The sequence below is a fragment of the Myotis yumanensis genome, unplaced genomic scaffold (assembly GCF_028538775.1).
Source record: "Myotis yumanensis isolate MYYU_CA2020_CCGP unplaced genomic scaffold, mMyoYum1.0.hap1 SCAF_2, whole genome shotgun sequence".
NCBI classification, from domain to species: domain Eukaryota; kingdom Metazoa; phylum Chordata; class Mammalia; order Chiroptera; family Vespertilionidae; genus Myotis; species Myotis yumanensis.
In genome coordinates, this window is record NW_027223753.1 from 212,052,384 (window position 1) to 212,067,049 (window position 14,666).

A 14,666-nucleotide genomic window follows, 5' to 3' on the forward strand; every position below is an offset into this window, starting at 1 on the left:
AGCCGGCGCTCGCACCGCGCCTGCGCCCGGAGGCCGAGCCCGCTGCGCCTGCGCGCTGCGCCGCGCTGACGGGGAGGCGGGGCCGTCTTTCCCACGAGGTCGGGGTTTACGCCTTCTCCGTGGCCTTCCGGGCTTCCGTAGTCCCCTCGCACCCACCCCTCTACTCCCGCGAGACCCATTTTCCAAACTCTGGTGGTTCGGGTCCCACTGTCTCTAGTTCGGGTGCATCTGCAAACCACTTGTTATTATGTATTACTTTCTTTTCTTTTTTTTTTTATAAGTCATTTTTTATTTATTTTCATTTTTTTATATATTTTATTGATTTTTTTACAGAGAGGAAGGGAGAGGGGATAGAAAGTCAGAAACATCCATGAGAGACAAACATCGACCAGCTAGCTGCCTCTTGCACACCTCCTACTGGGGATATGCCCGCAACCAAGGTACATGCCCTTGGCCGGAATCGAACCTGGGACCTTTCAGTCCGCAGGCCACTGAGCCAAACTGGTTAAGGCTGTATTACTTTCCTTATGTTGACTCACCTTTATTTTATTTAAAATAAACCTTTCTAGAAATAGAAAACTACCATGATTATAGTAGCAGGTATCTGTAAAAAGAAATCTGTTTTGTAAGTAGTTATATGTAAAATGGGTTTTTACATGGCAAAACTAAACACTAACAATTTCCAAAACTGCACGCCTAACTAAAAAGCACTGTTGGCAATCAGCCTGTAATAAACTAGTTAACCCACGTATAGGTGAAAATGGGTTATTACAGCAAAAGAACACCAATTCATGTTTATGTATAGTAAATAAAAGATGTCTAGCTGTCTCTTCTGCTATGATTGGAGTCTGAGAACTAAAACCTAATTAAAATGGATCACGGAGCGGTAGTTCTACAAATTTCTGTTTCAAGAAAACATGTGAAGCTAAACTACTTAATAATGGTAGAGTGAATTCTTTCCATGGAAACACATCTGGCTGGTAGGTGATACTGAACTGACCAAAAGACAGGCTGGGAGCCTGCCTCTCCTCCATAGCCTTCCCCTCCAGCAACTGCAGCCAGGCTACTGGCTCCTCTGCACACTAGAGATTTAGAAGAATTTACAGGGAGAAACCACCTCATGGAAAGTGATGGCAGCTCCCGCTCTGCTCTACCCTTCAGGCTGATGAGAGTTTCAGCTGTTCCCCACTCCTACCACACTATACACCACTATTACATACCCCCAGGTAGAGGTTCACCAATTCCTGGTGAGGCGAGAATTTGTTTTTTTTTTTTTTTTTTTTTTTTTTTTTTTTTTTTTTATTACTATTTTCTTAGATAGGATTAGTTCATAACAATCCTATGTGATTTCAAAGTTAATTATCACACAAGCTATTTTCTTTTTTTTTTTAATTAAATCTTTATTGTTCAGATTATTACATTTGTTCCTCTTTTTTCCCCCCATAACTCCCCTCCTTCCAGCTCCCACCCCACCCTCCACCCTCACTCCCCACCCACTGTGTTCATCCATAGGTGTATGATTTTTGTCCAGTCACTTCCCGCATCTCCCACACCCCTTTTCCCCCCAAGAATAGTCATTCTATTCCCTTTCTATGTCCCTGATTCATTATAATCACCAGTTCATTCTGTACATCAGGTTATTTATTCACTTGATTCTTAGATTCATTTGTTGATAGATGCATGTTTGTTGTTCATAATTTGTATCTTTACCTTTTTCTTCTTCTTCCTCTTCTTAAAGGATACCTTTCAGCATTTCATATAATACTGGTTTGGCGGTGATGAACTCCTTTAGCTTTTCCTTATCTGTAAAGCTCTTTATCTGACCTTCAATTCTGAATGATAGCTTTGCTGGATAAAGTAATCTTGGTTGTAGGTTCTTGGTATTCAGCACTTTGAATATTTCTTGCCATTCCCTTCTGGCCTGCAAAGTTTCTGTTGAGAAATCAGCTGACAGTCGTATGGGTATTCCCTTGTAGGTAATTGAGCCTCTTTCTCTTGCTGCTTTTAAGATTTTCTCTTTGTCTTTTGCTCTTGGCATTTTAATGATGATGTGTCTTGGTGTGGTCCTCTTTGGATTCCTTTTGTTTGGGGTTCTCTGCGCTTCTTGAACCTGTAAGTCCATTTCTTTCTCCAGGTGGGGGAAGTTTTCTGCCATTATTTCTTGAAATAGGTTTTCAATATCTTGCTGTCTCTCATCTTCTGGCACTCCAATAATTCTGATATTAGACCGCTTAAAGCTGTCCCAGAGGCTCCTTACACTATCTTCACACTTTCGGATTCTTTTTTCATTTTGCTTTTCCAATTGGGTGTTTTTTGTCGAATCTTTGGTTTGATTCTTGAGCTCCTCTGGTCTGCTATTGGGTATAATATTCTTTATTTCAGTCCGTGTATGCTTACTTTCTAATTTCTTTATCGTAGCATCGAGGGTCTCATTAGTTTTCGTGAGGCTCTGCACAAATTTATGGCAAGCCCTCAAAATTGCGATTCTTAGCTCCATATCCTCCATTTCTGTCATGTTTTTTTGTCTCCGCATCTTTTATGCTTTCTTGGTGCACCCCCTTGTGGTCTCTGTGCACAGTCTTGTTCTAGCCAAGCCTTAATTGTTGTAGTTAACACTAGAGGGCTTTGACCACCAGGCCGACTGGCTGTAGGAATCCGAGGCGAGAATTTGACAAGAACAAACAAACAAACAAAAAAAACACCAGAGAAATATCCCTGACTGCAGCAGTGATAGGAGAGGATCTGGCCTTCAGGAGCAACCCAACCTAAATAACTCAGCTCTCTCCTATTGCTTCATTTGGACAGGGCTCAAACAAAGCACTCACAATGGAAGGTTGAATTTTCCTAACATGTGGAAAGAAAATATGAAAACCAAGACATCTTAGTAGAAATCAGTCTAGATCTAGTAACTAGAGATGTGCTCAAAACTGAGTGCCTTAGAGTCAGTTGCTGAGGACAACCAGCCCAAAGCGGATTCTTCTCAAGACAGGCACACCAGAGGCAGCACTGCAACACAAGGTGAAACAAGATGGCCTCAACTATTCCCAAAATAGTGAAAACAGAGGGCACAACGAGAAGAAACAATTTAGTGGGAACTGAATTTACCTATTCTTTGGTTTGCGCACTTGGTTTTACTAAATGAAAACGATGATGACGACAACAACAATGATGATGATGATCACATACAGTGCTGAGTCAAAGAGCAGACTGACAATCTTTCCAGAATGAATTAAGTGAAATCTGCAGTATTTTGGTGACTGGCAGAAAATAAGCTCAGGGAGTTACTTTGAATGCACAAGTTTATAGCCATTATATTGTTCATTAGCGGTCACAGTCCCATAGGTTGGCAGCCTGTTTTAGGATCCAGGATAACTAACAATGAATGAAGTATGAGGATCTCTTAGGAAATGGAATTTTAGCATAGCTGAATATTCAAGTATTCCCTTTCTGTGCACACACACATATGCATTGTATATATGTGTATGGGTGTGTGGGGAGCTAATCAGAATGAAAAATATAACATTGTCATTTGAGCTATTTTGCTGTTTTTTAACTTGTTAAAAAATTATGAAAAAATGTTAAAGTATATGTAAAGACAGCACTGTTGATGTTGCTAGGTACAAATAAAGAAAAAAGAACAAAAAATTTTAAAAAAGGTATTGCTAGGTAGTTGTTGAACAACATTGGGAATATACTAAATGCCCCTAGGTTGTACCCTTAAAATGGTTAATTGCACGTTATGTAAATTTCACCTAAATTTTTAAAAACTGCTAGAACCACCCTGGCTGTGTAGTTCAGTTGGTTAGAGCATTATCCCCATAAGCCAAAGTTGTTGGTTCCATCCCAGGTCAGGGCATATATAAGAATCAACCAATAAGTGCATAAATAAGTGGAACAATCATTCTCTCTCTCTCTCTCTCTCTCTCTCAAAGAAATTTTAAAAAAGAAAAAATAATTGCTAGAACCAAATAACCTTTACATTTTTCTTTTCTTTATCTTAGCATGCCCAGAGTGCCTCAGTTGGCTGAGCGTCCTCCCATGCATCAAATGGTTGTGTATTTAATCGCCACTCGGGAACCTATGGAAGGGAACCAATTGGTGTCTATCTCTCTCTCTGACCAACAGGATTTGAATTCAGTTCCTCCACATCCTATCCAATGTCAGTCTTTTACATTTTAGTCATCCTATTTGGTGTGTAACGGTATCTCATTAGACTATTTTGCTGTATTTGTATTTCCTTCATGACTATTGATATTGAGCAGGTTTTCATGTGCTCATTTGTCACTCATGTCTTTCTTGATGAAGTATTAGTTGAAATCTTTTGCCCCCTTTTTTCTGAGTTATTTTCTTATAACTGGATAGAGTTTTGAGTTCATTCTGGATACAAGTCCTTTATCTAGTATATGTTTTGCAAATATTTTCTCCCATACTGTGGCTTGTCTTTTCATTCTCTTAAAAATGTTCTTTGAGGAGTAAAACATTTTAAACTATAGTGACAGAAAGCAGATCAGTGATTGCCTAGGGTCTGAGAGTGTGACAAAGATTGGCTGAAAATGGACAGGAGGAATTTTTTCCAGGGGTTTTATATGTTCTCTAACTGGATTGTGGTGACGATTGCAAAACTCTGTAGATTTACTAAGAATCATTGAATTTTACACTGAAAGCAAGTGAGTTTTATGCAATGGTCTTTTAGTACAATTTTAAAATTTTTTAAATTGTTAAGGTATGAAACCCTTGGGTGTGTCGGACACTATACTAACTGCAGGGTATAAAATGATGGTGAACAAAACATCCCCAATCTTTATTCTCCTGCGGACTTGGCTAAACAAATACTATAAGTACTGCCCTTGCTGGTATGGCTCAGTTGGTTGAGCATTGTCCAGTGCACCGAAGGGTCACTGGTTCGATTCCCCAGTGGGAGCACATACACAAATTTCGGGTCCAATCCCTGGTTGGGGCAGGTACAGGAGGCAACTGATGGATGTTTTCCTCTCTCCTTTTCCCTCTCTCTCTATAAAATCAATAAGCATTTCCTCAGGTAAGGATTTGTGTTAAAAGAAGATATTGCCAAACAGTTTTCCTACTGAATTCTAGTTGTTCCATGCACTTGTGTTGGCAACTTAAAAAAAAAAAAAATCTGGCCCTGACCAGTTTGGCTCAGTGGATAGAGTGTTGGCCTGTGGGCTGAAGGGTCCCGGGTTCCATTCTGGTCAAGGGCATGTAGCTTGGTTGTGGGCACATCCCCAGTGGGGAGTGTGTAGGAGGCGGCTGAATGATGTTTCTCTCTCATTGATGTTTCTGATCTCTGTCCCTCTTCCTTCCTCTCTGTAAAAAATCAATAAAATACATTTAAAAATCTGTATGCCACCAGTTTGTCACCTGTAGCCTAGGCATCTCCAGTTCTCCAGGGAGAAAGATCTTTATGAGCTAAGTTCAGATCTCAGCCGTGTCAATGTCTTAAGACCTTGTAGTGTCTCCCACTCCTTGGATAAGAGCCAAACTGCTTAGCCTAGCATCAAACACAGCCTGTAGGCTGTGGTTCCACTGTTTTCTGCCTCTTCCTGTAAATCTTCACCACCACTCCCCGTATCTCCATCCCTGCCACTCAGAAGGCCCCGGAAGGCTGTCAGGATCCACTAAGACTGCATGCTTTGGAACGTGCTGTCCCCCTGGCCAGTTTGTGTGCTCTCTCTCCTGAGGACTAGGCTAAACAAATACTGAGTCCTTGGGAGAGGTATCCTGTCTGCAGTCTCTCTACCCCAGGGCCAAGCATAATGCCTAGCATTCAGAACATACCTGTACCAGGTCCTTTCTGGTGTCATTTTCTTTTAAATGCAGATCGAAGAGAAAAGAAGAGAAAAAAAGGATCAATTTTAATATTACCCTGCTGCCTCCCATTGTTCTCTCCAGAAGCAACCACTGGCAACTTTCTCGTACATTCTTCCTGAGCTAGGCAATGAGTGTGTAACTTCATATTCAATATACCTATATATTCAATAGATGCTATGGAAAAGCAAGCTGAGATTGGACATAAGGAAGGCCTCATCAAGAGGGTGACATTTGTGCAGACTGGAAGGAGGGTGAGGAAGGGACTGCAGTGTTCTGAGCGAGCAACAGGTGACAGGACCCTGAAGCAAGGAGTGCGGGGCCTGTTTGAGGTTCAGAAGGTGGAACAGGGTGAGCAGTGGTGAAAGTCATCCAACTGGGGCACATCAGAGGGCTGTATAGGCCACTCTAAGGACTTCGGGCTTTCTTGAATGAGAAGCAAAGGCACTAGAGGTATTGATCAGGAGTTAGTCTAATGATTTTCAAAATTCACTTAGTAAAGCGATGCCTCAATTTTTCTTTCCAAGAATTTCCAAGCTTTTGGATTCGAAGTAGCCTGTTTCTTCCTCTCCAAGAATTCCAGCTGACACTTTTCCGATTAAAACCTTTTTCTATAATCACCCAACACAATTCCATTTTTTATACGTAACTTTCTTCATTTTAAAAATAACCAACAGTCCTAGCCGGTTTGGCTCAGTGGACAGAGCATCAGCCTGCGAACTCAAGGGTCCCAGGTTTGATTCCGGTCAAGGGCATGTACCTTGGTTTCGGGCACATCCACAGTGGGGAGTGTGCAGGAGGCAGCTGATTGATGTTTCTCTCTCATGGATCTTTCTAACTCTCTATTCCTCTCCCTTCCTCTCTGTAAAAAAAAAAAAAAAAAAAAAAAAAAAAATCAATAAAATATATATATTTTAAAAATAACCAACAGAATAACGTGCGGTCTCACTAATTCTGGGGTTCCCAGCTCAGAGCCCCAAGTCAGAAGCCCTTGTTTCACTTTTTAAAGGTGCTTATGTGAGCAACTGGTTAAAAACAGGCAGGAACCGAGTGGGTGTGCTTTCCGCTTCGCTTCAGGGCTAGAGGGTGACCGTGGCTCAGGAACCCACAAGGCTCTGAGTCGACCCCCGTGCACCCCAGACTCCTGAAAGGACGGATGATCAAGAGGAAGCTCCGCAGAAAGACGGGGCTCCCAAGCACCTGGCTGGGGAACACCGCCGCACAGCCGAGTCGGCCGACGTCGCAAAAACCTGCGCCTGCGCAGTGGCGCCTCGGGAGTCGCCGGCTCCCGTTTTCCTTCCCACGGCCTCCCTTCCGGCGCCTGCGCATTGAGACCCGCTTCCCGCCGGGCTGCGAAGCTGGAGACCCTAGATATCCTTTCTTGCCGACTGAGGTGGGAGAAATGGATCCTACTTGCATCCATTCTCTCTCCCTTCTCAGTCTACGAGACAGACTTTAAGTGTTTCATCGCCATTCACCCGGGATGGAAGGGAATGTGTCCTTTGGCACGTAAAGAGCTGGCAAGAGCCCAAGTATCCTGGAGCGCTGTGGGTGGGATCACGCACAGATCACGTGGCAGGCGTCCACCAATCGGCAGGCAGACCGCACTTTGCGGCTCGGCTTCAAACTGCCGTGAGGCGAGAACGGCCTCCGAGGCCCCGCCCCCCTCGCCTGGGTCTGGGGCCCCGCGAGATGGCAGGCGGGAGTGGGGGCGCCGGGAGCGGGGGCGGGGCGCAGTGGTCGAGTGACGGCCCGCCTCACCTATTCAGGACGCGGACCGCAGCCGAGTGGGCCCCGCAGCCAATGGGAAGGGGCGGGGGCCGGCCCGGCCGGAGAGGAGGGGGAGCGAGCGGCCGGGGGACGCGGGGGGAGGAGAAGGCGGGCTCCCAATCCGGTTTCATCTGGTTCTCCCACTGCCCCCATCGCGGGTCCGAGCAGCTTGGGCGGCGGGAGACGCGGCAGCGGCCAGGCAGCCCAGGTTCGCCAAGCCACTAGGCGCGCCGCGGCCCTCAGGCACCCAGCACGCGCCCGGCCCGCCGCCAGGATGCCCAAGAGGAAGGTGAGCGGGGACCGCGGCCCGCACACGCCCCCTCGCCGCCCAGGCCTGCTGCGGCGCCCGCGAGGCCCAGGCCTGGCGCGGTCCCGGCGATGTGGGCCCAGGAGGCGCCCCGGGACCGGCGGCGGCGTGCGGGCGGGCAGGCGCACGGCGGCCTCGTGCGCGGTGCTGGGGAACGCGCGGTGCCCGCAGCTCCGGGGGGGGGGGGATTCGAACCGGCGGCGGGAAGCCCCTGACGTCAGCCGGGCATTGTTCTGCGGGCGGGCGGGCGGGCGCGGGGCGCGCGGCACTTTTGTCCGCGGGCTGCGCCCACTCCGTGCGCTTCCTCCCACAGGTCAGCTCTGCGGAGGGGGCGGCCAAGGAGGAGGTAAGGCCCGGCTCCCGGCCGTGGGGGGAGGGTCCGCTGGCGCGGCAGCCTTCACTCGTCGCTCATTTTCCTTTTCTCTCCCAAAGCCGAAGAGGAGGTCGGCCCGGTTGTCAGCCGTAAGTAGAGCAGCCCCCTCCCCGCCCCTTCCGCGTGGGGTCGGGCCCGGGGGAGAGACTCAGTGCGCCCTTTGCCTTTCAGAAACCTGCGCCCGCAAAAGTGGAGGCGAAGCCCAAAAAGGCGGCGGGAAAGGTGGGTTTCGCACGGACCTTCGTGGGCCTTCGTGTCTTCGAAGCGCTGCTGACCGCGGGACTTGCTCCTAAATAACGCGCTGTTGCCGGCGACTGAGATACTGATTTTGAAAGTTAAATGTCAGCCTCCTGAAATGTCGGGATTTTACCTTATTTTTTTTTTTTAAGTTTTGCATTTTAGTAAGTAAAGTAAACTTTTTTTCTTTCTGGCCTGAGTAAAATATGGGCATAATTGTCCTGGCTTAAGGGGGTGTAATGTGTCACATTAACGCTGCTGCAGAATTTAGGAAACTTAATGACTAAAAGTATTAAATATTAACCTGAGCTTGCCAGGGAAAGCCGTCTTTGTGTGGGTGCGTGTGTGTGGTCGGTGCTGGTGCCCGGTGCACGGTCGCACGCTTGTGTTTCTTCTGACAACAATAGCGAGGCCGGGACCGAGGCCAGGAGAAGAGGGAGGTGCACGTTTTTGCCTGTGAAGTTTACAAGCCGAGGTAGCGGGTCACACCTTTCGTGTGTGGGTGGATCAAGAGTTGCGTTCGCTGAGAACATACTCTTCTGAAAGTATTTCATTTGCAGTCATGTGTAGAGGGAGCCACGAAACTCCTTTTTCTTTATTTCAGAGAGGAAGGGAGAGGGATAGAGAGATAGAAACATCAATGAGAGAGAATCATTCATTGATTGGCTGCCTCCCCCACGCCCCCTACTGGGGGGTGAAGCCCGCAACCAGGGCATGTGCCCTTGGCCGGAGTCGAACCTGGGACCAGAGTCCAACCTGGGATCGGTCAGTCCGAAGGCTGACACTCTACCCACTGAGCCACACCAGCTAGGGCCATTTTTTTTCTAACAGCGTTAATCATGACACCTGCTGCTCTGGAAGAGATTGGCGATCGCATAGCTCACTTTGCGGGTCGTTGAAGGAAGTTCCTGGGGATCTGTCCATGTGAAAGCTTAAGCTGGAAAGGCAGAACATATCTCCATCATTTGTAACTGTTTTTGGATAAGGCTGTGAAATCACCCTCTGCTAAGCTCTCCATGTTCTTCAAGGCCAGCACATGGTGTGATTAATTTCTGTTCACTCAGAACTTAAGTGAGAGTTCGGTATTTTCTATCTCTTCCCCCAAAAACCCTTTTCTAAAAGTGTTTCTTTATTTAAACATTGTACAGAGCTGAGTGTAAAAATCTTAATTTTTCTTTAATAGAAAGTTCTGCTTTGTGGTGTTTTTATAAGGGTTCAAGGAAGGTATGAACATAGTACATTAGCTTAGAATTTCTCACACCAGAAGATAATGCAGAAATTCTCTGTAAACAAAGTTCGAGTTCCCCAGAAAGTTTTCTTGGCTGAAGAAAGAAAAGGTGGATCATGTTGCAAAATGTTGACAAGAACAGTGTACTATTATCCATCTTTTATTTATTTATTTTTTAAAGATTATTATTGATTTCAGAGAAAGAGAGAAACATCAATGATGAGAGAGAACCATTGATCAGTTGTCTCCTGCATGCACCCTACTGGGATCGGGCCCACACTCTCCGCTCAGCCAAACTGGCTACTTATTCTTTGCTTTTTTAATAAACCAATTGGATGAAATACTATGCCTACTTACCTTTTAAATTGTTCTTTCTTTCCTTATCGATGTCTGTCTATATGTTGGTCTGCCTTAAAATTATTTTAATATAAACAGTTCCAATTTTAACTCCAGTTTGGGACATCACATGTAATAAACACATTTTATTTTCTTCCTCTCAGAAATCAACAGGTAAGTCCTCGTCTCTGTTCCTTAAGGAGCAAGCCTGTCCGTTCATTTTCCCAAAGGAAAAAGAGGGTCAGTGGCCTTTTCCATTCGTTTATGTAATACATCTTTGGTTTTATAGTCGATCTATTTGTTCCCATAATTAATCCATTTAAAGCCTAAAAGAAGGTAAAGCTTTTGATGTATTGATTACCATACTACAGGTTAGACATGCTGTTTTCCAAGCATGTATATCCAACGTGTGCTCCTGACTTGGATAATTTCCTTAGAAGCATTTTGAAAGTAGAAGCATACATTAGAGAAATGTGTTAATTTATTTTGTTGTTTTTTTCTGACTATTAATAGTTAAAAGTATTATTTCAGCCCTAGTTGGTTTGGCTCAGCAGATAGAGAGAGCATCGGTCTGCGGACTAAAGGGTTCGGGTTGGATTCTGGTCAAGGGCATGTGCCCACTTTGCGGTCTCGATGCCCAGTAGGGGGCCTGCAGGAGGCAGCCAATGATTCATTGATGTTTCTCCCCTCTCCCTTCCTCTTTGAAACCAATTAAAATATTTTTAAAAAATAAATAAAAAGTGGTATTATCTCAATCCAGGCTATTGTAACACTTCATGGTAGCAACCTGTGGAACAGTGTTATCCCAGATATGTTTGTTTACCTAATTTAGTATTTATCCTAAAGGTATGGAATTAGTAGTCATCAAGCAGTTCATGTATGGAATGCCACAACTGGTACAGAATACAGTGCACTTATTTTTCCCTCTTAGCATTGATGTTTGTGAGACCACATGCCTGCCTTTGTGGCCATTTAACTCAAGTATTGGAGGTATTGGTCATTATTGATAGGGGTCTTGATACAACTACTGGTGACCTAATTTAATTTAATTTTGGTGTTGCTACATTTACAGGAAATGTTAAAATATTTATTAAATTTCCCATTGATGGATGGTATCCAAAAATATTGTTCTGTAGTGCTTTAAACGTCGCTTAAATTTTAAACCTATTTTATCATCATACTAATTAATATGTGTGCTTTCAGATTCTTCAAAACACCTAAATGATAACGATAAACTCAAAATTGATCCTTTTAGCTACTCATTATATGATAGTCAACCTGACCATACAACATCTTTCAGGTGAATGGGCTACTGTGAGGGTGATTGTCTTGTCAGCTCAGTGGACATTTGACTGTTTGATTATTGTTCATGCTTAAGAGAAGTTTGAGAGTTACTGGGGAAAGAGACAACTCATTTGTTCTGCCATGTGGAAATAGTGGATGAGGAGGAAGGTGTGGGGGGAAATTGTGTAGTTCAGGCCTTAGGTTTACACATCATTAAGGCTTGCTAGGCAAGTCCTGTTACAGTTCTCCTTGGTGGACGTGGTTGTCCTGCTTACTGGGGGTGGTGGACCTTAAGGTGGCTCGTGTGAAAAGTGTCATGTAACTCAGGCTGATGTGCAGCAGAACATTCACAGTGCAACTATTGTGGATACTGTCTCTCACAGGATAAGTCTGCAGACAAGAAGGTGCAAGCAAAAGGGAAAAGGGGAGCAAAGGGAAAGCAGGCGGAAGTGGCTGACCAGGAACCTAAAGAAGACCTACCTGCGGAAAACGGAGAAACTAAAAACGAGGAGGTTGGAATGTTTGTGTTGTTGGTTTTTACTCTGACAGTAGATAATAAGTTACACTTATATGTAGCTGATAAGACGGTCTTTATCTTTTATATTAAATATTTTGGGGCTTAGTGGTTGACTGACATCCATGTGCAGAGACATCGCTGGTTTGATCCCCACTGTGGGGGGGTGTCCTCATTTTTCTATATCTTTCTCCCTCACCCACTCTCTAAAATCAATAAAAACATTTTTAAATAAATAAATAGTAAGTGGACTGCAAGGTTAAGCCAACTAAGCCTCTTTTTACATTATACTGGCCAAACTAGAAAAGAAATAATTTAGGTACTTATTTTTAAGCTTTTCTACTTATAGATCAAATTGTAATGTAATCATCTACTTCTAAATTGTAAGGTTTACAATCACAATATACTTTGAATTCCTAGTTCTAACCACAGCATCAAATATGTAATATAAGAAGACATTACTAATCTAGTTATGAGGGAAGTATTGAATACATGTTATCAAACTACAGTTGATTCTTGTTACTCATGGTTATGTTTTAAGAGGTTGCTGTGAATACTGAACAGTTAAGGGAAATGTAGGGTTAGAATCCTTTAACACTGATCACAACACTTCAGTCAACTGATTATAACTATTTCATTTGTGTTTCTGTTTAATATATGTTGTCAGTACATTAGCATTGAACTCAGGGCCAGCAGAAATAGCACTGTAACTCATGCCTAAATGAAGCTATCCCGCCCCGCCCCGCCCCCCCCCCCCCCCCCCCCCCCCCCCCGCCATGTGTATTTTCTCCATAAGACACATTACAACATCCTTGCACTTGGCAATACAAGACAATACTATACTTGTCTAGACAACATCATCCCCCCACCGCCTGCTCCCCCCCGCCCCCCCCAAAAAAGGCGTGGAATGTGTGGCACTAAATAGAGCTTGGAAAAGATGCTTGTTTACTGTATTAGCACTGAAACAAGAAGGCAGCACAACCTCAGCTGGGAATGTGCATGTTAGATGACAGATGATTGGTGTTATGGAGGCACCATGAATATTGATTTGGGGTTACAAATAAATTTTAATGAGTAGGTGAATTACAAATAATGAGGATTGACTTTTTTTTCTTTTTTGATCCTCACCTGAGGATACATTTTTTCATTCTAGGGAGAGAGGTGGGGAAATACCAGTTGGTTGCCTTCTATGTGTGCCCTTACTGAGAATGGAACCCGCGCCCCTTTGGTGCATGGGACAACACAACCAACTGACCCACACCGGCCAGGGCAAGAATTGACTGTATTTTTAAGACCTAAGAGTTATATGTATATATTAGTTATATATATGTAAAACTTACATTGTGTTAAAGTCTAATCTCAAAGATCATAGCAATTACACAGAAACCAAATGTTTAATCATTATTTTTTCTTTGATTTGCAGAGTCCAACCTCAGATGAAGCAGGAGAAAAAGAAGCCAAGTCTGATTAATGTCATATACCATGTCTTATCAGTGGTCCCTGTCTCCCTTCTTGTACAATCCAGAGGAATATTTTTATCAACTATTTTGTAAATGCAAGTTTTTTAGTAGCACTAGAAACATTTTTAAGAAGGAGGGAATTCCACCTCATCCCATTTTTTTAAGTGTAAATGCTTTTTTTTAAGAGGTGAAATCATTTGCTGGTTGTTTATTTTTTGGTACAACCAGAAAATAGTGGGATATTGAATATGGGAGACTTTGATTGTCTTGGGTGTCAGCTGAACATTCCATAGATGGGGGTAGTTTTTATATCCTATAATACAAAGCATACTAAATGGCAATTTGGAGTTAGTCGTGCGTTTGCTATGTCTTGAACATTTTAAATTACTTATAGTCACATGTTTTTGGTACAATTGTTTCCTAAAGAAAACCACTCCTTGATCGTGGCTCTCCCTGTCAGAATTTTGTGCATCTGGAACATCTTTGTTGTGGTAGTCCAGTTTTCCTAGTAACTTTGTCAATGTGCTGTGAAAGATTGAAAATTTGATTATGTAGTATATATCCTATTAAATTGTGAATTAGTGGGACTTTGATGTAACAGCGTATCAACATTTGAAGATATTGGTACTTGATACTCTATGAAGGAAAGTTAGCCTCTAAATTTTGAGCTGGAAAGTCACTGGAATAACTGTTTAGAAAAGAATCACAACTACATGACTTTACATTTTTGGTACGTATGTTAAGAATTGTGTACAAATTGAAATGTCTGTGTACTGATCCTCAAAACAATAAAATCTCAATTATGAAAGAATTATTTGAGGCACATGGATTAAGTTCTGGCTTAAATTTTATTTAAACAAGTTCCATGTACTTCCAAAATTGTATTTTACTGTAAATGACTTGGATGTGAGGGCACTTGGATGTGTGGGCGATCTGGCTGCGACATTTCTCACCCCATTGATCACAAGGGTTATAAATTACTTGAACACATCTACATTGTACTTTTTTGTTAATCCTTACCCGAAGATATTTTTCCATTGATTTTTATTTTCAAGGGAGGGGAGAGACAGAAACATCAATGGATTACCTCCTACGTGCGCCCTGGCAGGGCCCAGGAATCTAACCTATAACCTAGGTGGTACCTACCCTGAGGGCTGGTGCTTTATCCCCTAAGCCAAACCAGTTAGGGCTACGTTGTACTTTAAAAATGTGTGACTGCATTGGTTCAATAATGGAGAAATAGTCTAATGTCCTCGGAAGCAAAATAAGTATTCACAGGTAGTAAGCTTGTAAGTACTGACTAGGCTAGAACTAGGCCCGGTGTGATTTGT

At 43.6% G+C, this 14,666-nt stretch overlaps 1 protein-coding gene across 1 annotated transcript; it reads left to right on the forward strand.

The window, feature by feature from the left end:
- The first annotated feature begins 7,712 nt into the window (after nucleotides 1-7,712).
- HMGN1 (high mobility group nucleosome binding domain 1) lies at nucleotides 7,713-14,149 on the forward strand. The gene is made up of 6 exons (XM_070407182.1): nucleotides 7,713-7,885; nucleotides 8,217-8,249; nucleotides 8,336-8,365; nucleotides 8,448-8,498; nucleotides 11,745-11,873; nucleotides 13,299-14,149. The coding sequence occupies exons 1-6, from the start codon at nucleotides 7,871-7,873 to the stop codon at nucleotides 13,344-13,346; spliced, it is 306 nt and encodes a 101-aa protein (XP_070263283.1). The 5' UTR covers nucleotides 7,713-7,870; the 3' UTR covers nucleotides 13,347-14,149.
- The last annotated feature ends 517 nt before the right edge of the window (nucleotides 14,150-14,666 follow it).